This window comes from Hemicordylus capensis, chromosome 1, assembly GCF_027244095.1.
Source record: "Hemicordylus capensis ecotype Gifberg chromosome 1, rHemCap1.1.pri, whole genome shotgun sequence".
Taxonomy (NCBI): Eukaryota; Metazoa; Chordata; class Lepidosauria; order Squamata; family Cordylidae; genus Hemicordylus; species Hemicordylus capensis.
In genome coordinates this window covers 378,956,324-378,979,477 of record NC_069657.1, presented here as the reverse complement: position 1 = coordinate 378,979,477, position 23,154 = coordinate 378,956,324, and the positions used below count along the sequence as shown (strand labels likewise).

Sequence of the window (23,154 nt, the reverse complement as noted above, 5' to 3'; positions counted from 1 at the left end):
CATCCATTTCACAGATGAGAATTAACTTGCCTGTCCTGTAAATATATTTTTCTTTGCAGAATTTTACTTTCCACTTTCACAGCTTCTACCTCTGAGCCACATAGCATATTCAAATCCTTAATTTATGTGCCTCATATTGGTCACATGTATGTTGTAGGAGCTGATAATTTCCATTAGCACCTTAGATTAGTCACGCTTAGAGTGGCAGAGGATGTGAATAACATTCACAGATACCAGATTACCTTGAAATGTGGGTTGAGCTATATTTGATGCATGAAAGAATTCAATGGCCCATTATGCATCCAGCAGATATCACTCTCCAGATTTGTTAATGAATGAAAAGTGCTAAATTTAAAAGAAGGATTTTTTCAGAGCTCTAAATAGCGATGCCATTATAGTCATCAGTACATTCATGGATGCTTATAAGAAACTGCTACGCCTGTCGATTATCCAGGCAGTGGTTCCCAACCAGGGTTCCTCCAGATGTTGCTGAACTACAACTCCCAGCATCCCCAGTCACAATAAATTGTAGCTGGGGCTGATGGGAGTTGTCGTTCAGCAACATCTGGAGGAACCCTGGGGTGAAAACCACTGATACAAAAATCATTTGTACCCAAATCTGGCCGATTCAGGTGATTTGTAGACAAAACAAATCACCCCTGTCCTCAATTGCCCTGATTCGGGTACAAAACAAATCAGCCACGATTCAGATCCAAAAATTCAGAGATTCGGACCTCCATTTTGTGGCCAAAGTGGGTTGGGTGGTAGTGCCCAATGGGTGCGTGGACGCTACCACACAGATTTCAAAGAAATTGGGCAAAGGGGTGATTTTTAAAGAATTTTTCAAGTTGGCATGTCTTTGGGGCAGACTGGGTCAGAAAAGGGGTTTCAAGGGCAGCAGAAGAGTGGATCAGGTGGTAGTGCCCCAATGGGTATCTGCTACCTTCCCAATTTCAAATAAATTGGTGAAAGGGGTGATTTTTAAAGAATTTCTGAAGTTTGTGCATCTTTAAGCTTTTCCCCCATAGGGAATAATGGGGATTTCAGCAGCCCCATAATTCCACTTAGGGGGCACCAGGGTGGCCCAGAGTGAGTGGTGGTGCAGTGCACATAGGATGCCAACCACCCACAAGCCCATGGAACACTGGGTTTTGTTGTTTCTGAGGTGTTCTGAGAGCCGATTCTCTGGTAGCAAATGAGAGTGAATTCAATAAGAGCAAGGAACATCATAAGCCTTAATTTAATCAAGCCTTTGTTTTCAGCCATTTGAGAGAGATTTCCAGCACAGGCACCTGCCTAACCCTGCCCTTAAGACAGAAAGTCTGTATGAGAGATGCCCCTTTTCTCCTCAATTTGTATAGCACAGATCCTGTGTGTGCACCTGCATGGCATACATGCTTTTTTCTTATGGACAAAGTGCCCCCAGTCCAGTCCAAGACTCTGATCCTATTGTTGAGGGGATGGTGGTCCCAAGCTGCCTTTCTACTGCATGAGAGCGCTTGCTGACTTGACCTCTTTTTCCCTTCTCCACAAACTTCCATCACGTCTTCCTGAAGTGGGTCAGCGTGAATCTTCAGAACTTGCATTCTGACTGTCCAGGACCCCCAGCTTCCTATTTTCATAGGGGTCCTATTTCCACAAGCCTTATGTCCTTCCACCCAGAGAAAGAAAACCAACTACCTTTGAAATCATTGTGCTCCAGCTACACAGAACTTAGAACAGGATTGGAGACTGTCTTTCTCCACTTTGTCTAACACCTCCATCTCTCTCACCCCTCCATTCTATGTTAGCATCCTCTCAAGCTTGCTTTCCATAGAACCCAGGCTCTGCTTCAGGACCAGCGTCTTGTAGTTAGCTGTTTCTGTCTGGTTCCCTGTTGCCAACTACAGATTTAATCTTGTGTGCTTCTGTTCTTTAAGAAATGTAATCTTTGTTTTCAAAGAACTCTATCTTGGGTCCTTTACTCCCATTTGGGTCCCCTAACTCTGACTTGCCTTTACCCACAATCAGCCTTCCAGCTACCCTATAAAAGATCACTGTGGAGGACTGTCCACTGCTGTAAGCATGTTTGTACCAATCCAGTGGAGGAGAGCTGGTCTTGTGGTAGCAAGCATGAAGTGTCCCCTTTGCTAAGCAGGGTACACCCTAGTTTGCATTTGCATGGGAGACATGCGTGAGCACTGTAAAATATTCCCTTTAGGGGATGGGGCCGCTCTGGGTAGAGCATCTGCATGCTTGCATGCAGAAGGTTCCACGTTCCCCCTCTGGCACCTCCAAGCTACAACCTTGGAGAAGCCACTGCCAGTCTGTGTAGACAGTACTGAGCTAGATGGACCAATAGTCTGACTCGATGTAAGGCAGCTTCCTATGTTCCTAAGATAATTCCCCTCACAAATAGTATAGTTTCAGGGAGTCATAACAACCACGCACCTGAGCAAATGTGGTACTCATATGGCTATTCTTACTGTGGTTTCGGGAACAATTCAGACAATATTAGTCTTTTGAGTTAGTTTTCAAGCAAGTTTCCTGAATCGGTTGACACTGGAAAATTGTCTAACTGGTTTTCCCCCCATACATATAACTTCTATCACTGCTACAGCTCAGTTTGTAATCAAGTGACTTCCAGGTAGAAAATCAATTATTACTCAGCAAGTTGCCAAGTGGCCCCTTCCAATGTTACCTTAGTGATGTAGGAGCTGCTGCTGCTGATGAGAATTTTGATGTATTTTTTAAGCGCAGAGTAAATTCAGTCTCATTCACAGGTGCCAGTGTCATGCTGACCTATTCAAAGCATTAACATTCACACACATTCTCAAGGGGAAATTAGCTTCTCTTTAAATTGCTACAATTTTTAGTGCAGTAATACTAACCTTATATAATGTGCCAACTTTGCAGATGGCCCCATTCAGACATCTTTCAGTTATCTCAAATTCATAGAGCCTTTAGTTACCTCAGTAGTAAACCTTATGCTATGCTGCAGACAAACAATAGTTTCACACACCCCTAAAACTTTTGCGCATGTATGATGCATGTTTAGTTACAGGGCCCAAACCCTTCCAAAATATAAACTGTCGCATCTGAGGAGCATTTGAAAAAATGTAAACACTGGGATGATCCTGTTATAAACACAACACAATACCAAAAGATAAGCTTTGAGAGTCAACCAAAATCTTGAGGGAAGCACAAGAGCTCTTCAAAGCTAGAAGATTAAATATTAATCTCAGCAGCCACACACACACACAAAATTAAAAAATTAAAAAGGAACATTCTCAATAAGGATTAAATGTTTCAAACAATGACAGTGTTTTCTTGCTTTCTATTTTTGGAAATGCAATATAAAGATGAGAATTCTTCATGATTTACAAATAATCAAATGGGGCATTACTTACAAAGTATGAGAAGGTCAGAGAGTCTTGCAAAGGTTCACCTGAACTGTGCTGAGGGAAAGGCCAATATATGCAAAAGACATGGAGGATTTTCCAATGCCGATTTCCCCTGATTACACAGATGCTTTATGCCCATTTCTAATTTTGCTTCCACCACCCCCACCCCACCCAAAGTGTACAAGCATTCTTAAACATTCGCCTACCATGTCACATGCAAAGACTTGAGGCCTTTGACAGGCTCCACGGGATAGCTGCTCTTACCTGTTAGAAAACAAGGAAGAGCCCACCCCATCTCAAAACTGACATAACCGCGGCACAAGATGGCATAGCATCAACTGTCCCCCCAGTCTAAAAAAGCAGACAGATACACTAGATAATAGCACAGGCCACAGCAGCGTCAAAGAACATACAGGTAGATTAGTGGATTGATGTGAGTCAGAGGCTTTTCCTCATGCCCCATCCATTTTCTTGACCAGCCAGTGCCTTGTACCCCCTGCAGGCCACTTTCTTTGTTTAATAGTAAGTATTTCTGAATAATTCAAACAATTGCCTCCCTCAAGGTAAAGAAACACAAAGCAAAAATCAAAGGTAGGCAAACAAGAGGAGAAAACAACCGCATTTGCACGTAACATCAAACAAGAGTTAAATGGGGTAGAGGTTGGAAATCTGAACATCTGAAAGGTGTACATCTGAATGTGTGAAACCGTGGTTTCACGGCAAAAATAACCTGCTGTTTCCCTTTCCAAACTCTAATTTGAACCTTCGGTTTATAGTGAGTCTCACTGCTCCAACCTGAGGTTTGAATGCGGCAGTGTTATATCCGAATGCAGATGCCACCATAACCACGGCTTCATTCTGTTTCTGGATCTGAAATCATAGAAAGGGCATCCTAGACCTACAGAGGAACGTACTAGCTCCATGCCTGCCACGCTTCTTGATAGCTGCCTCTCTGAGCACTTGCCTCGCCCCATCTCTGCACCACTCAAGCTGTTGCCCAGCAACAAGGATGCCACCTTGTCCCATCCCAAGCTACTAAGCCTGTCAAAAGGCAGAAGTAAGGGGTGGAGCCACCATTGGGCAGACGGGTTCAAATAACCCTGGCCGCCACCAATCGGGGCTGCAAGTGTGGCCCCAGATATGTGCCCTGTGTTCGACACCCCGTGTTTGATGCCTGGGGGGGCATTTTCAGTCCCAAACGGGGCCATGTGAACCCATTTCGAACCGAAATTGGCCTGCGCTCTGTTGGCAGCGCAGCCAGAGTGACTCTTCCTGCCTTAAAGGCAAGGAGAGCCGCTCCTGGTCTCGCTGCCAATGCAGTGGGGCCAATTGATCTCCCTCCGAAATGGGGCTGCATGGCCTCGTTTGGGAGGGAGATCAGCCCATGCTGCATTGGCAGCACAGCCGGAACAGCTCTCTCTACCTTTAAGGCAGAGAGAGTCGCTCCAGCCCAATATCCCTTCCGAATGGGCCACATAGCCCCATTTGGGAGGAACACCACGCCCCCGCATCTGATGGCAGACATGGGGGCGCTACTAGCCAGCCCCCTGAGTCTTACATCAGATGCGGGGGCAGGGCCAGGAGGCCGCTGCAGCCGCCACACGTGGGCTGTCGCCAGCCTCCCTACGCTTCTGGAAGAAGTCACATTGGGGAATGCCCGCTTCCCACTGTCTCTATTGTTCCCCCGCTCTGGCACTCAGAGTGTGTGGCCCACTCTGGCACTCAGAAGAAAATGGGATGGGATGGCAAGATAGGCACAAAGCTTTTTGTCCACCAAAAATAAATCGATTAAGACGTATGTTCACAAGCACATGCAATCACAGTGGCATCATAAACTGGGAAACTTGATGTGATCACTGCAAATATAACATATGGCAGGGCAGTGATACCCACGGTCAGCTTTAAAGGGCTAGCGCAACCAGGAATTTTCTAATGGCTCTGCTCTATTTTTTGTACAATGACGTTGGGGAAGGGAGGGGCCAAACCCCTTCCCCTTGGATGAATGCATGTATTCTATGGTATCACTCATGAGAAGAGCCATCAAGCAGGAGCAGCATTGCCTCCAGTTACAGGAGAGATTCTTCCTATGTGATGATGATGGATGCTGCTCCAGAGCAGACCGCTCTTTCATGAGGGTGGAAGGCCATGGAGAGACCCTGTCACCTCATGAGAAGAACTGTCCAGGGGTACATGGGGATGAATTACTAATAATGAGTGACCATGTCTCTTCTCCCAAGGGCTGCTTTCTCATGAGAGTGAAAGGCCATGGAGACATGCATGTGGGTCAACAGCAGATGCCACCCAGCCTGGTTGCTTGACACAAGCAAGCTGTGGGGATGGGTACCGCAGCAACATCTCTCCCTATCTTGGTGACTGCCACGAGGAAGCAGTCCAAACAGTCCTTCTGCCAGTCCGTTTTTTCCATTCAATCACATCCTTGTTTGTTTTTGTCCAGCATGGACCTCACTCTCCTTGAATCACTGATAATCAGGGCTCCTCTCTCCTGCACTCCACAATGCCGAGTCTGCATACTCCACAATGCCAGGCCAAACCCAGGGAATTTGAATGACAGTAAAGATTGATCCCTGGTCCTGGTGTTCTCCTAGTCTGCACTTCTGGTACCGCCTGGACACATGGAGCGACAACTGCTCCTTTGGGCGCATGAAAGGGCAGCCTGGAGATGAAGGGGTTGCAGTGTAAAGGTTCTATCATTAACTAGAGAGAATGGGGACCCCACATAAGCCTCCTTGATTTGGATGGCCTAATTCATGAGAGCAGGAGGACCAAAGGTCTTGGAGCCTCTGGTCCTCCCCGTGGACTGGCCCTCTCATGAGAGGACCCTTCTCATCTCTGGGCAGCAAGCTGAGATGGGGGCAGGAGTGTGGTTTGGTATTCCTAGATTGCTTTTGCAGGGATCAGCCACTGCAAGATAATCCTTGGTCACAGTGGACCAGACCCCAGGATTCTTTGACCTCCCTCCTAGAAAGTCATCATGATCCCTTCCCAGAGTAACTGAAAAACAGTGCCCCCCTGCATCCCCCCACCATTGCCAGCAATTTTCCTTATGTGAGACTGTTTTGGTCTGGGGCTCTTACAAGGGTGGTGGTGCAACTGCTATCAGGAGAAGGGCTTAAATGCCATTTAAAGGGATTTAAATGCCCTTTCTCTGCTGAGGGCAGGTGATCCATCCATTCGGAAGAGGTACGATCATGCTTGGCATGCCCCCTTAAATTGTGGCCAATGGCTGTTGCCCTGAAGACATTCTTATGCCTTGCCCAGTGTCTGGCGACATGAGCACTACAGAGCTTGCTGGGATGCAGACTCAGCAGACCAGGAGGAGGGAGTGGCTACCCTACCTTCAAACCGGAGGTTGCCAGGCTGCAGTTGGACTGTCTGTGACGTGATTCATGGTTACAAAAACTGTGGGTTCGGCAACCTCCAGTTTCACGTTACGTGCGAATGTGACCAACAAGACCATCTGGTGGCCCTTCATTGGCTGACATCCAGAGCAACAAGCCACTTGCAGAAGGACCTTATGCTAGTGCAAAACTGTTGTACTAACTTGGAACACTAAGTCTAGAGCTTGCATTATAGACTAGTATTTCGCTATCGCAAACATGCTTGAGGCTGTGAAACAGTAGTGCAACTGTACTGCGTCTAATTTATTTCAATTGTAACTTTTGAGCAAGAGCTCCATAATGTCCTTGAGCAATAGTGCTCTTATGCAATCCCCATTTTTAGCACAAATAGGCCATTTTCTTCTGCTAGCACAACAGTGCTGATTCTGCATGCAGTTCCTTGCCTTGGATGTCAGTCATTTAAGGCCCTGAAGGCCATGGCAAGCTCATAGGCTAGCCAGCTCCAGCTATAGCAATAGGTACATAGTCCATACCCTCTCTTCTTCTTAGTCAGCACAATGCCCACAGAAAATGAGCCATGCAAAGAGGGGAGGAAGGAAGATGTGCCTCTCATGGCAACCTCCCAAATTTCTCCAAAGAAACTTTTGAAAAACTAGAGGCAGAACACCGACTTCTGACCTTTTTTGAAAACTGGATTTTGTTTTGTCATGGGGGTGCGGGAGGGAGAGACTTAACAAAATCTATTTCTAATAATGAGAGATGTCTGAAGAATACTATAATTCCCCCCCCCTTGAGATTAAGCTCACATAAGCTGCAATTTAGATGGTATCTTACACCATCTCATCTGAAACATATTTATCATTTACCTGACAATAGCTGTTGGAGATGTGGAGTGACAGCAGTTGATGTGTTTCATATTTGGGGGACTTGCTCTACTATTGGAAATTTTTGGAAAGAAATTATTTTAGAGATTAAAGGTGTGATAGGACTTGCATTGCCATATGACCCCAAAGTAACTCTTTTTGGTTATATAAGAGGACATGAATTAAAAGATTATTGAGAACTTGTTATCTGTCTTTTAGTTGTAGGCAGGCTTTGTATAGCTCAGGCATGGGTGATGGGGACATCCCCACCAACTATAGAGAACTGGTTGCATCAAGTAGGGGAAGTGGCATTTATAATTAAGCTGATCCACTATAAAAATGCCACAGAAAATAACAATAGATAGGCTTGATAAGAAATTGCTTTTATTTATTAATTACTGCAGTAATGTTAATGGCCAGATTCAATCTTATATGTTTTCTGTGATTTAAAACATGTCATGAAGATCTTCATGATGGATTTGTTCTTCTTGATCTCCTTGACTGAAACTGTGTTGTTGGTGTTGTTAAATAAAGCAAGCAAGCAAGCAAGCAAGGAATGTTGCCTCAAAGCTATTAAAAGCTTTATAAATTCAAACCAGCACCTTATATTATACCCAGAAGAACAAAAGTAGACATCATAGACACCAGGGCAGAACTAAAACCCAAGGGACAAATTGAAAATGAGAATTTAAAAAATATTTTAAAGATCCTATCATGCTTTTACCTTTGCAGTTTTTCCTCCAGCACTTCCATGTATTTGAAAGCATTTTCCTTCAACTTCTTCTCTGTAAGATAGAAATCACAGTTCTTTTCATTAAGGGAAGGAAAAGAGACAGCAGAGCAGTAACATAGATCTTGTACGAATTACTTTTATTATGATTTGTGCATCAGAGGAAATCCAAAGTTTTATTCAACCTTTCCCATTTTGTTTCAGACCTAAACTATATGTTTAAACAAATATTTTAATAAAAGTGTGCTCCAAAACATAGCCTGCTGAGTACTACAGGAGGAGTGCATCCATTTGTCCAAAGAAAAAAAGAAAGAACTTCCTTCAGATTTAAAATACTCATTTAGCAGGAGGACACAAATGCCAGGCTTGATATGTAGAATGGCATGAAACCTATTAGAGGAGACTGAAGCTGTCCTAGGGTAAAGTAAAAGTAAAGTGTGCCAATTCGGTGTCGACTCCTGGTGACCACAAAGCCCTGTGGTTGTCTTTGGTAGAATCCAGGAGGGGTTTGCCATTGCCATCTCCCATGCAGTAAGAGATGATGCCTTTCAGCATCTTCCTATATTGCTGCAGCCCAATATAGGTGATTCAAACTGGCAACCTCTGGCTTGCTAATCAGGTCATTTCCCCACTGCGTCATTAGGTGGCTTGCCCTAGGGTACCAAAGAATAGAAGTAAAACATTCCAGAGATTTCATGAAGAATTACCATGTTTAAAGCATTGGAGAGATAAACAATAATGATCGGATAGAGTGCATCAGCTTTAATGTGTCCATGGAATTCTCCACTCACCACATTCCCAGTCACACACAAACAAGAGCTAGAATTTGACCTTGGCTGCCTAAGCCACAATTCCAGCATTTGATGAAGTGGACCCCAAATGGCTCTCAGTGCCAGAATTACTTAGCTGTTGACTTGTTGGTTGTTGATTAAAGGTGTGATAGGCCTTGTGTTGCCATATGATCCACTCTTTTTTATATAACCAAAAATGTATTAAAAGATGATTTAGAACTGGTTAGCTGCCTGTGAACAATGCACAAGGGGCAACACTTATTCTTAAGTTCATGTATTCTCCCATGGGAAACTGGAGTTTACACATGTAAATTCTTTCACAAGCAGGCCCTTCTCATATGATACTTCTGCCATGAAAAAATGTGGTGGCCTGGCCTGTGTGTATAAACATTTACACACAAAAGCCCCAGTTCATATTAAAGGTTCAGCATGCTATGTGAATTATGTGTTCACAGTTGTGTGTTCACGATCTCAAGGATCATTCCCATACCCTACAGGTTTGGCTTTTTGTAAGCCAAACTTTGGGTTACGGCCCATTTGACCCATGAGTATACCCCTTAGGTTCTGGCAACCTATGTACAGCCCGTGGGCCATACATAAACCACCCCTAATTCTTTTTAAAATTTTAGTCTTCTTTCTTCCACAGTTCAGTCCAGGATTGTGAAACTACAGAAATCTGGCAAGCATATAATCACATCCTTGAATCACATATAAAAGTAAAAACCAATTTGTCAGCCTGTACTTATGTGTCAGTTGCAAATACTTTCACTTGAGCATGTGATATGTTCTTTGATAATGGGTAGTTTTTCTGTTCCTGCCTTTAGTGCTCTTAGTCCTATCCCCATCACTTTATGCCCTTGGAACACGACACATTCCAACTCCGTCTCTCTCTCATCCTGTTATGAAATGTCAATAGATATTAATAATTGGAGGAGAAGGTAGGGAATCTGTTTCACACTTACTTTGTTTCCAGCTAATACCACAATGTATTATGTTACTTGAATGATAAACTCTAGTTCCAATTTCTCCTGCTGTGCTAGCTAGATTTTAATTGGATATTATCTGATACAGTAATTCTCACTTTTCACAGTTGTGTCCTATTCTCTACATGCAGTTGTACAATGCCCTTGAAGCCTATAGCTTAATAAATCAGCAATGTTCAATGACAAAAAAAGTAATGCATCAGAGACCATCACTAGGCAAAACTAGGTCAGCTATAAACTCCATGGGAAACACAGGTAGGAAATGCACACATCCCCGTCAAACATTTCAACTCGATTAAAAAAGCTCAAGAACATAATAGCATTCTCTTTACCTATAAGCAATATATGTTGCCTTCCTTGATTTCCAGGATAGATAATGGGATAAAATCCTAATGATTCTACTTTCCAGCTAGAACTGAAGAAAGCACCATGAAACATATCGGGATTGTTCTCACCTCTGAACTACTTAGAATGCAGAACAAGTCACTAATCTGAAGATGTCATTTAATGCTATTCAACTGCTGCTACTTGGGGCAAACAGCCATAGTACAAACCTCCTTAGTATAGCCAAGAAAGTACCATATAAGGGTGGGAGGGGTAGGTTAAGAATGACACAGCGGGGAAATGACTTGATTAGCAAGCCAGAGGTTGCCGGTTTGAATCACCTATATTGGGCGGCAGCAATATAGAAAGATGCTGAAAGGCATCATCTCTTACTGCACGGGAGATGGCAATGGCAAACCCCTCCTGGATTCTACCAAAGAATTGAATAAATAAATAAATTGAATAAATAAATAATAAATAAAGACAACCACAGGGCTCTGTGGTCGCCAGGAGTCGACACCGACTTGACGGCACACTTTACCTTCACCGTGTAAACATGTCAAAGAGTTGGTTTTCAAATGCAAACAGTGTTTCTTTTGGTCCATATCTCCTGGGATATATATCTTCAGCAATTTTTGGTACTGAAGGGAGTTCTTGTAAATTCTATAAATACTGGTGAAAGAAGATCAGTTGCAATCAAAATGCATCAGTTGCAATCAAAAATAGGTTTTTCCCCTGGAATCACAGTTCAAGATTTGCTTATGTTGTTCACTCCCCCTTTTTTTTTTTTGCTGCTGTAATGAGGAAGGCCAAGTTGTTCAGCAAGGGAAACACTGTGAGCCATACACATTTTCATTAGGTATAGATATACGTATGCATGATATGCCTTTAGGGATGGCTTTTATAGTGTTAATTTTTCTGGAAACAATAATGCAATGCTGAGGGCAGCTTTGGATGTTAAGAGTTAGCCCAATACAGGGTTACTTCCTCACTGAGGTCATGGCACTTGTTCATTTTATCCAAAGGGAATATTACATAGGGTTAAGCACCACCAGGCAGCTGCCACAAATCTGGCTGGCTGAACTTGTTCATCATGTCTCTGACTGCCTTGAGTAGTTAGAATTTCTATGGCAGAGAGCTCTCTAACTGTAGTCCAAATTAGATTTCAGAGCCATACTGTTGTGTACTAAACTCCCATAAACCATACCAGTCAAAAAAAACCCATTAATAAATGTGAAAAGCTTTCTTGATTAAGCTTCAAAAGCTGTTTTTTCCCCTTCAGTGTGACACAAAAAGATTATTATGCCTCTGACCTACGTATAAGAAATAACAAGCTAGATGAGGGTCAGATCTGTACTGGACCCATGTCCGTAGTAGTCACCAGAGTATCTGTGCTGGTAGTTGGATTAAGAGTCCAAAATCTGATTATTTCTCTCATTTGTAGTACTCCTGAGTCCTGTTTGGCTGCTGAATTCTGATTCTCTGAGAACTCCTAGGATTTGCAAATATGCCACTGAGAATATTCACCTCTCTGTTGCACTTCCTGCCACCTTAAATTTGTGCAATGGCTTTACAGGCCACTTCACATGTTATGAAATCAGCACTTTCATCTGTATGCACTGTGTATCCTCTGGTGTACCTCATAATATGAGCAAAAGAAGATAACCTGTGGAAACAGATCAAAGGTCTACTTAGACCAGCAGCTGGTTTCCAACCGTGTATAAGAATGCAGCAGGGATAAGGATCTAGGCTATTGGGTACTAAGACCCAGGGAGGAGGAATGAAGCAGGCCATCAATCCATGCAATGGTATTGTCCCAAACAGGAAGAGGTTGGGTTCTAGAGCAGGCAAACAAGGATCAGAGGGAACAGGGGTACTTAGTCAAAGGCAGAGAGAGGTCAAGACCGCAGGCAGCAATCAGGAAAAAGGAAGCAAGAGTGAGGGAGAGTCTTCCCACCAGAGCTAAGTTACTTAGACAGAGAAACACGTTTTGAGGCCAGGGCTTTATGAGGCTTGGAGTATCAGGATTGGCCTCAGAGATCACTTGGCAATGCTCCAGCAGGCTGGTGTGACCAAGATGGCACCCTTGAACCACAGAGCTCAGGGTAACAGGGTAAGACCAGAGCACTGGTAAGGTAGCACAGCTTACCTTCCCAGTTCACCACCACCACCCCACTCTCCGGCTTGGCATCTTACACATGGCCAGCCAGATACGTCTGGAAAGCATACAAGCAGGGCATGGAGACAACAGGCCTCCCTTGTCGTTTTCCCTAGCATCTGGTATTTAGATGTTCTGTATCCCAAATATTGAAATTTGTGTTTTGTCTTTAGTTACTTATTCATAATTACCAGATATACCATCACTGACATGTTCCTCAGAAAATTGCTTGTGACTTTGCACAATGTCTGGCACATGCAAAATGGTGACCAAAGGAAACAGTTGTGGGGCAGGGACAATTACCTGCGACTTTCTCTAAAGCTAGAAATTTTGACATGGTGGGTCAAAATTGACCCAAGAAATGAAAAAGCATCCAGGTCACAGTAACCAGGATATTTTGAATTATCCCAGCTCAGATCATGCTGGCAACTTTGGTTCTATGATCACAGAAACAAGTAGGTCAAAAGACCACTGGATTCAGTCTCCACTTAAAAGGCCTGTCTAGTCACCAGTGTTCTCTCTAATTTTTTTCATCTGTGTGCAGATTGAGTTTTGTTCTGGAAAGCAGTATCAAGGCACATGCATTCAAAGTGGGACCTTCCTGATTAAACATGAGCGGGATCCAAAATTAAATGAGTGGACATCAAATGGTGTGTGCGTGCATGAACACACACAGATACACACCTTAGAGGGAACACTGCTAGTCGCCCACCAGATCCACCATGGTGAGCTGGTCTTGTGGTAGAAAGCATGACTTGTCCCCTTAGCTAAGCAGGGTCCACCCTGGTTGCATATGAATGGGAGATGATGTATGTGCACTGTAAGATATTCCCCTCAGGGGATGGAGCCACTCTGGGAAGAGCAGAAGTTCCCTCCCTGGTTTCTCCAAGATAGGGCTGAGAGAGATCCCTGCCTGCAACCTTGGAGAAGCCACTGCCAGTCTGTGAAGACAACACTGAGCTAGATAGACCAATGGTCTGACTCAGTATATGGCAGCTTCCTATGTTCCTATGGTGTGCTATAAGTAGTGAGATATTTGCTCTACTAACAGGTCCAGCATGGGGCTTGAACGGAATCAGGGTGCATGCCTTGCTCTTGGATTGGCAAAGCACTGTGCAGAATGTAAGCCTCTATCTCCACTTGCTCAAAAGTCCATTTTTGGAATAGGAATGCATGAAACCGGTTTTAAATGGTTAGCTTAAGGACATCAATAGAAATGAGATAAGGTGTGTGAGTGAGAAGCACATACTCAGGCACATCTTTCTTTGAGATTTCTGCTGCAACTGCTCCCACTGTCAAAGTTGCAAGCTGCTCTTCAGTTCAAAAAGCGGCTTGCTCTGTACTGTCATAGCTGAAGTATACATCAACCAATGGCAACCCTTGAAACTCTTCATTTGACATCACTACAATTAGTCTGCAGGTGTGCTAGGGATACTTATTACTGTGCCAAATGTTATTGTGGAACTAGTGAGGCACAAGAATGTCATTTGGTCTTAAATTCTGGATTATACCATTTCACACGAATAACTATACAGCAGGTTTTCTGTTAAATACAAATCACAGTCAGAAGCATCTCCTCCAGAAATTCATTCAAATGATAAGTCAGCGGGCAGAATCCCATGCCTAGTTCTCCTTTTCCTCCTTCCTGAGAACTGTAGGACTATCCAGTGGGCTGGCTACTCTGTGTATGCACTTGGGGACATTCCAGGCACTCAGAGGCTCTTCTTCATCCAAGAGAACAACATGCAGTTCTGTGCTGCAACATTACTCATCCAGAAGATCTTCATTCATTACTGAGTCATATAAGGAATGACAATGCCAATAAGAAGTGTGTGGAGGAAACCGATATCTCCCTAATTTGCAAATTCTAGCCATTCAAGCAGATATTGAAGAGAACGAGCATCAGTGTCACATATGGGTAACTGATAAAAGTCAAAGCTGTCATTGGCAACTGGCAAAGGAAACTGACACATACATGTCCATGCCCAAGAGAAGCAAATGGTGAAAAAAACCACTGTCCCTTCCAGTTATTTTAAAAAAGGAACAAGGACCAGAATCTCTCAAAAATACATCCTGAAGGTTAGAAATAATATGAATTGCAAAGTGGCACATCTCCAAAATGCCATAAGGAAAACAACAGTCAATAATGTTGATTATTGGGGAGGGGGCTCCTTGAGATGACATCAGCCACAGCAAGATGTTAACACCCTTAACTAAAAGACAGCAATAACTGTGGCATGTCAGCAATGGTTTGCCTTGCAATGACCCCACAAGTACAAAAATTCCACCCACAATGAAACAAAAGCTGGTTCCTATGGTGCACAGCTGGGAACAATCAGCATCTACTACTAACCAGCATTGTGGCAGAATGGAAATGCAAACTGACAACCAAATGCAGCTGAAGAAGTTTCAGTATTTTTCAATTGACTAACATTGTATAAATTCAGTGAGACAGAGCCATGGGTTAAAGATGCCAGGGGTTATGTGAAGACACTGGAAGGAAGACGTGTCTGATTTTGAGTCTGTATGTACTGTAGAAGTAATTTAATGTATGTCTAATTTATATCTTCTTTATAATTAAAAAAACAAATTTCAAAGTGTACTTCTATGCAAGAAGCAACAATACATGCTCTATGATACTTAAACCCAGAATCATTCATACAGAAGGGAATGAGTACAGAACCTGCCCACGCACGGGTAAAGAGCAATGAACTTGATCCTGCCTTTGTGTGGAGGCTGGGCAATACCATTGCAGAGCTGTGCCTTATGGCCCTTTGTCAGTTGAAGCCCAGGTGGAGGGACAGTTCCAGTCAGGAAAAGGAATTCCAGGCTAGGGGAGATTCTAAGCTAGGGGAGAAGATCTTCAGCTCTTCTCAGGGTGAGCATTCGTACAGAGTTAACCAAGGCCACTTTTGTACCCTCAAAAAACTTCTACCATTTTAAGTTGCCATTTCAGGGGGTATTTGAAAGACATCTTTGGGGTGGCAAGGAGAATTTTTGTTTCAGATTTGGCATTTATGTGCCTATGTACCTAGCAACAGGCTTTAAAAGGCCTTCTATTACACACTACTGCACAGAAACAAGCCTTTAAAAATAGTCTTGATTTGGCAACTGTTTCCAAAGCCAAGTGTTTATGAGCATCAGTACACAGCAGGGTGGTTGTTTGTTTTTTGTTTGTTTGTTTAAAGTGCCTTGCCATGCTTATCAGCTGATAGCAATAGGACTGAGCAAAAAGAAAGAGTGCAGGCAATGTCCTTTCAAGTTAAGAACAAAATGGCCAAGGCAGGAGCAGACTGAGGAAACAATGAGTGCATAAAGGCGTAAATGTGTGTGAAAGAATGGAAGGTAGGAGATGTTTCTTCCATGGATGTTTCTTGCAGTTTTCAAATATTTACTTATTTATTATTGTACCTGAAGAAAGCATTTTATTGTGTAGCCATTACAATAGAAAACCTCATAGTAGTGAGTAATTTACAGTATACAGCATTGAAATATTACTGTATTTTTATCCTGCCCTTTTTGTTTATACATTAATAAATAAATAAAAACATACATGGTTGTCCCTTATTTTATCCTAACAAGAACCCTGTAAGGCAGGCTAAAGTGACTGGCCCAAAGTCACCCAAAGTACCCAGTATGGCACTTTTCACATCAATAACTGAACATCATTAACATCTGCAGCAGCACTAGTGAATGTGCACCATCAGGATGCATGCCATGTGCTGAGAGTGGGATGTAGGTCAATGCACATTGGTCTCTAAATTCTATTCCCTGCACATAAACTTGATCACTGTTCATGGGGACTGAATGTGAGTGCTGACAGCACTGCATACACAGCACAACCTCCTGGATCCTCTGTATATGTAAGAAACTTCACATCTTATATCCTCATGTCATGGCCAGTGGCTGGATTATGTCCAATGTCAAATCATCCAAATTGGCATTCTGTATGTATGGAACTCCAACAATGCAAAGTTCCAGGGTAAACATGGATATTCTTTACAGACTTGTTTTCTCTGAACCCGTGTATGTGTGCATCCAAATCCTGCTAACCAAGGACAACTTTTCATGCATCTGACAAAGGGGGCTCTAGTTAACAATAACTTATGCCACGATAAATTTGTTAGTCGTTAATTGTTGGTCATTAATGTGCCCCAAGACTCTTGGTAGGTTTTTGTTCCAGCAGTAACACAGCTACCCTTCTGGAAGAAGTGTTAATGACTTGCTAATTGTATTCATGCTTCCCAATCACATAAATAATGGTTTTTATAGGCACAGGGTTCACATAAATAGGGCACAAACTGCTTTTCAAACATGTCTGTGAATGCACAATAATCAGCTGATTTAAAAACAATACTATAAACATGAGAATTCTTAAGAGAGCTTTGACGGCGGGAACTGACGGCCATATTATGCAAATGAGTAATATGTTGGGCCCTATAGATTGCAGCAGCTTTAAGTGGTCCCAGCATAGGGATTTTTTATAAGTTCGTAATGCACACTTCAAAAAGGAAACCTATATACCCTGTTCGGCCCAGAGAATAAAACAAGGCAATTTTAATGGAAGAAAGTACAAGTTTCATTTGTGATTGCATATTATTTCAACGTAGTGGGGTCATTCTGTTTTGATATACTTTGCTGTCACCACTGCTAGAGATAAGTTTGCAGTTTTCCCTTATCATCGGGGATGAAATATTTGAGCTGCCTGGTAACCTTTTTGACCAAAAAAAGAAGCAGCAGCAGCTAATAATATTTAGGTTTAAAGAGATAATGAAAGAAGCAATCCTATTACATGTTCAAAAAGATCTTCCTTTGGATTGTAATGGACATTTTCAGGACCAGCTGAATCATTTATTTGAATTATACCACAAAAGCTCTTTTACAGTAATATCTAAGAGCCAAACTAGTCCAGAAAAGAAGGGAATCTGGAAAATGATATCCTGTCCTTAACATGGTGTCAAGAACAGCCAATGAAAGTGGCAGAGAAGACACTCATGGTTATGGAACCCCACAACACTTTAGCAAAATTGTGCCATTTCTTCTGCACAACACAAACACACACTCAAATTTGTGGAGATGCTGAACCTGAGTAATTCACACTTTTACTTCAAGATAGCTACTCATGTGTCTTCCCATGCATCTTTGAGTTGCGGGTTCTCTAGCTCTCCATGCATTATGAAAAACAAGGATGCTTTTATGACAATAGGTGGCACTGTGTCTTGTTGAGCTGCATCAGGCAGAAATTCAATAGGTGCACCACTAGCAAGTGATTGAAGAAGCTGCATGTTGAATTTCTGCTTGGACACATCCCTCCCCAACTCAGTGAAAGACCAAGGCACAGATTCTAACTTGGAAAGGCAGGATAATATAGGAGACTGTACTCAGTCTTTATGCTTACATGGCACAGAAGCTAACATGACCTGCTTAGCATGCAATTTCCACACTTTTTGGAGCCACAAGTGAAGACTGAAAGAACCCTAACTCTCATCTTAAACTGAAAGTTGTTTTTAATTATTTTAAATGTATGCTGAGGATTGGAGCCTTGTCACAAGGCAGGAATTGGAGGAGTCTGGAGGACCCCTTAAAGACACTCTTAATTCATAGTGTTGTATCTGCCCTTGGTGATGTGCTCAGTTTGTGACCATTTAGCAGTGTGTGGCCCATTTCTTGGATATCTGATGTGGGTCTGGTGGATGGGCAAGACTGAAACCAACAGATTAATACACAGATACAGGAGAAAACATACCACCCTGTGAACAGAGGGACCACTACAGCTGTCAAACAATCTTCTTGAAGTTAACCATTCCACCATCCATGAGCCCACGTATTGTGCTTTGAATTCTATATTTAGATGTCCACATTCCCTTTTGCTTCTGGCCTGGACTGATCACAAGAGTTCAACCTGTATAAGCTTTTATGCTTTTATACACCACAGTGTATACTGCTATCTCACTAGAACTGTAAGCATTTTTAGATCAGTACGTGAATTATGGCCATGAAATTCTCAGTAAAGTTCAGTGTCCTAATTTGGCTAAATCCCCAAGCAGTCATTCAGAAATGTAACTTCTATTCTATTACAGAGGAACATTTTTAAACCAATTTCATTGTAACATTACACATTAGATGTTATGCAGAAGTTGAATAATTATGGAGAAATTACTTGCTTGGTAGCAATTTTTTTATCCAATTAAGTTGGCAGCTATATCCTGTACATACATATATTCACAACTTCCCTTTCCCAGAGGATCATATATATTAAACACAAGTTAAGCCTGCTAGGATTTAATCTATGTTGATTTGATGTTCCTTATGGGGCTTACTCTGCTATTTTGCTTAATTATTTTTCTCTTCCGCTCATCTGCAATATTGAATGGCAGTAATAATGAACTCAAATCATTGTACAAACCCCAATAGTAACCATTCATCGTTTGCTAATAGGACATTATATTTGCATTAGAATGTTCTGTTCAAAGCACAGTGTGTAAATTAGTTCAGAGGGTTACAACCACAAATCTGAAACTAGAACATCAGGTCAATTAGCAGCTAAGCCAAAAGAGTTGAAGGGGAAAAAGATCTATAGTGATTAAAATTCAAATGAGCACTCTGAGAGCCAAAGAAGACTTGACAGAGGCAGGTCTGGATGTTTCAACATGATTCTGCCATGATTATATAGAGAGGGCATCAATTTTTAACAGCAAAAGAGGCATGCTGGGGAGGATGCAGAATCCTTTCCACTTCAACAGCTTATCTCCTGCATTCTTTCACCCTCAGCTGAGCTCTGATGCCAGAAGTGTGCTTGAAAGTGCTTAGAGGGCGGAGGGGCTGCAAGGTGGTAAGCAGTTAGTGGGGGTGAAGGCTGCACACTCCTCATCCATGTGGCTCTTCTGCTATTTAAAAATGGATTCTCACCCTCCTCTTTCTACATAATTGACAGACCCATGTTTTGACACACATAGTTCACTGTCACACCTAATGTGGGCCTCAGTTTCCAAAGGAGGGGAAAGTATAATTGCTATGGATTATTTTATACTTTTTTCTTTTGTGTGTGTGGGGGGAGGGGAGTTAATATTAGTACAAAGTTGATGGAAGGGAAAATGTGGTCCAAGTCCAGATCAGATTTATAATTGATGCCAGATTTCATGTCTGAATAATGGTGTTATGCAGGGAAGGTTTCAGCCCTCTAAGAGAATTTCCTCAGGTGTAACACAACCTATGATCACCCCGCCCCCGGTTGATAATAGGATGGATTCTGTCCCTTTAGGCCCATCAAGTCAATCTGATGAGATTTTCCATTCAAATATTGCCTACAGGGAGGATGATCAGGAGAGGAGAGCTGGTCTTGTGGTAGCAAGCATGACTTGTCCACATAGCTATAAGCAGGGTCTACCCTGGTTGCATCTTAATGGGAGACTTGATATGTGAGCACTGCAAGATATTCCCCTCAGGGGATGAAGCCGCTCTGGGAAGAGCAGAAGGTTCCCAGTTCCCTCCCTGGCTTCTCCAAGATAGGGCTGAGAGAGATTCCTGCCTGCAACCTTGGAGAAGCCGCTGCCAGTCTGTGAAGACAATACTGAGCTAGATAGACCAATGGTCTGACTCGGTATATGGCAGTTTCCTATGTTCCTATCAAGCTGCTGAGGATTCACTGACAGTTATGCAATGACAAAGTAAAATAGAGCTTCTAATGTGGAATATATCGGGCTGGTATTCTTCTATAACTGACCCCTCTTTTACGGAATTTCTTGCTAGCTTTGATATTATTCTTTTACAAGAAACCTGGACGTTGGATGACCTAATACTTGATGGCTTTCTTTCTTACACACTCAAAGTGTCACTGGGGATTGGCCATGGTAGATGTAAAGGTGGATTAGGTGTTCCTGTTGCCACCTCATTGCGAGCCTCTTCAAGACTCCTCCCTTCTCTTACACCATTCGCTATGGCTGTCTTGATTCAATTTACTTGTTATAAAGTGTTGATCATTAATATTTATCTCCCTCCACTAAACAGAAAATCACAGATTGGAGCAGTTTGGTCTGAACTTGAAAATTATATTGTAGACCTCCTTTTTGCCTTTTCAGACACTCCAGATGATTCTACCTTATACTGTATTTACAACAGAAGGCCTACCCTAATAGTTCAGGGGCAGACGAACCCCCTTTCATTCGTCTTTCTAAGGATATGAAATCTAACTATGCAGGCTTGTGTTTAAGTTGCATGGTTCTTAGAGTCAATTTTACTATACTGAATGGTTCAGTTCTTAAAGATCATCCTGCTGAGTTTACTTACCTGGCAGGTTCTATGATGAGCCTTATTGATTATTTCATTTCCTCAAGAAATCTTCTCCCTTATGTGGAGAGCTTGGAGGTTACCCCCAGATTAAGTAGCGATTTACCCATTTTTCTTTGTCTCAAGTCCCCTTTCCTTCACCCACATTTAAAGTCTTTGTACCCACTTCCTGTTGAGGTTGGGGGTGTATTCTGTCGAAAAAGATGGTCAACTCAATTGGATCAAGTGTTTAAAGATTTGTTAGTTTCTGATCATTTGAGGAATATACGTGAATCTATTCTTAGTAAAATGATTCATCATCTACCCTTTTGGCATCTTATAATTCCTTAGTTCTTGAATGCCAACAGCGTTTATGTAGTAATACTTTCAAGCCTTCTTGGCACTGTCAAATGGGCTCCCAATCTTGGTTTGATAGAGAATGTGTCAGTGCCAGGAAAGCCCTTACTATAGTTACCAGAAGTACAAAAGAACCTCTAGTAGGCACGATGCTCAGATTCTGCTGCAGGAAAAAAGATGGTATAAGCACTTGTTAGTGCATTTAAAAAGAGAGGCTGTGATGGAGAATTGGAAGAGGTTAGCCCAGGCTATTAGAACCAAAGAATCATGGTTATTCTGGCCTTTAGTAAAACACTCCTCCAGCTATAATTTCACTCCCTTAAACTGTCACATCCACCTTGAAGTATAGGAGAAATACTTTTCTGATCTGTATAGTGACCCCAATGCTTGCTCTGGACACCTTTCTTATGAGATTGAGTCTACACCTTTGTGGGCTCCAGTTTCAATCTCTGAAATTCATTCTTTAATTGTGCAATTAAGACCTGGTAAAGCGCCGGAGGAGGATTTTATTCCCCCAGAGGCAATTCAAAATAATCCAGATTGGTGGGCACCAATCCTGGCCTCACTTTTCACCTATATAGACAGGACTGGTCAAATCCCCAAAATGTGGAGGGTCGTGGTTGTTGTCCTGATTTTTAAGAACCCAGCCAGTTATAGACCCATCAGCTTACTTAACGTCATTGGTAAGCTTTATGCAAGACACTTACATGATAAGTTAAAGGATCGGCTAGATCATTCTTCTTGCTGACGAACAGGCTGGTTTTAGGGAGGGTCGATCTACTACTGATCACTGTTTAGTATTGCAACATCTTACTGAGAAATATTCCTCCCTGGGTACGACCTCCTTATATGCTGCCTTTGTAGATCTGAAGGCAGCTTTCAATTCTATTTCACGGGTTAAGCTTTGGGGAAAACTGGGGACTTCTTCCATTGACTGGCATTTGTTATACCTGCTCCAAGTGCTATATTTGGACACTTCTCTTAAAGTTAGATGCAGCCTTCAAGGGCATCTAACGCGTGCCATTGTGACCCAGAGAGGTGTTAAGCAGGGCTGCATACTTGCTCCATTCTTGTTCAATTACTACAAAAATTCTGCACCTAGGTAATTTTGGAGCCTGGACCTAAGGGCCTTGGGAGCCTCCCACCCCTGTAAATTAAGCATCCTCATGCTTGGCCGGGTGACCACACCACCCAGAACAGACTAAAGAGAATATGGGGGGCCCCAGGGGCTGTGGAGGCCCTAGACTTCATATTTAAAGTCCTGAGGTAGGAATGCCTCTGAATCTGTTGCTGTATGTTGAGTTCAAAAACCATGGCTTCAGGGAGTGCTAAATCTCCCTCATGCATTGGCTACATAGCCCTTTTCTTCATATGGGTAGATCAGACCAGACATTGACATTCAGTGTCTGTATTCCTCTTTATCAATATCACTGATGCTGGCATGGGAAGTAACATTATGATAAAGTCTACACCAGTCATGCACATATCAAGTCTACACAAGCTTATGAGGTATAACAGTCTATGCAGAATACCAAAACTTTGAGAATTATGTTTTTAAAATGGTCAGCATATTCCAGCGAAAGATGTTGCTCTTCTTTCATTTCCATCTCACTTCCAAATCTTTTTCTCCTCTCTACCCATTTTCAGTTTTCTTTCCCCTCTCTCTTACCTCCATTACTTTTCTCGCCTATCTTCTCCAAATCTCATTATACATTTCCCATAATAAAATGAAAAATGAATGCTGCAATAATTATTTTTAAATGCAGCCCTCTCTTGAGATTCCCCTTCTCTTCCATATTTTGTGGTTCCCCTACCCTTCAAGAGGCTATACATTTTTCTGTCCCTGCAACATCACTGGTGGCCTCTGGTGGTGTTCAGCATCAGCCCTGGATTCCTTGTAAGGTGCATATCTGCCCTTAATTATAATTTCAAGAAGCAGTG

At 42.5% G+C, this 23,154-nt stretch overlaps 1 protein-coding gene across 6 annotated transcripts in view; it reads right to left on the bottom strand.

Annotated features, from left to right (window-relative positions):
* Positions 1–23,154, bottom strand: part of DISC1 (DISC1 scaffold protein) — a 311,857-nt gene that overhangs the window by 130,250 nt on the left and 158,453 nt on the right. For all 6 annotated transcript variants that reach the window (XR_008316745.1, XR_008316749.1, XR_008316750.1 and 3 more), the window contains exon 10: positions 8,330–8,390. Coding sequence is in view for 2 of the 6 variants with exons in the window: in XM_053298880.1 (XP_053154855.1) it covers positions 8,330–8,390 (61 nt within the window). In the remaining 4 variants the exon portion in view is untranslated. The remainder of the gene's footprint in view (positions 1–8,329; positions 8,391–23,154) is intronic.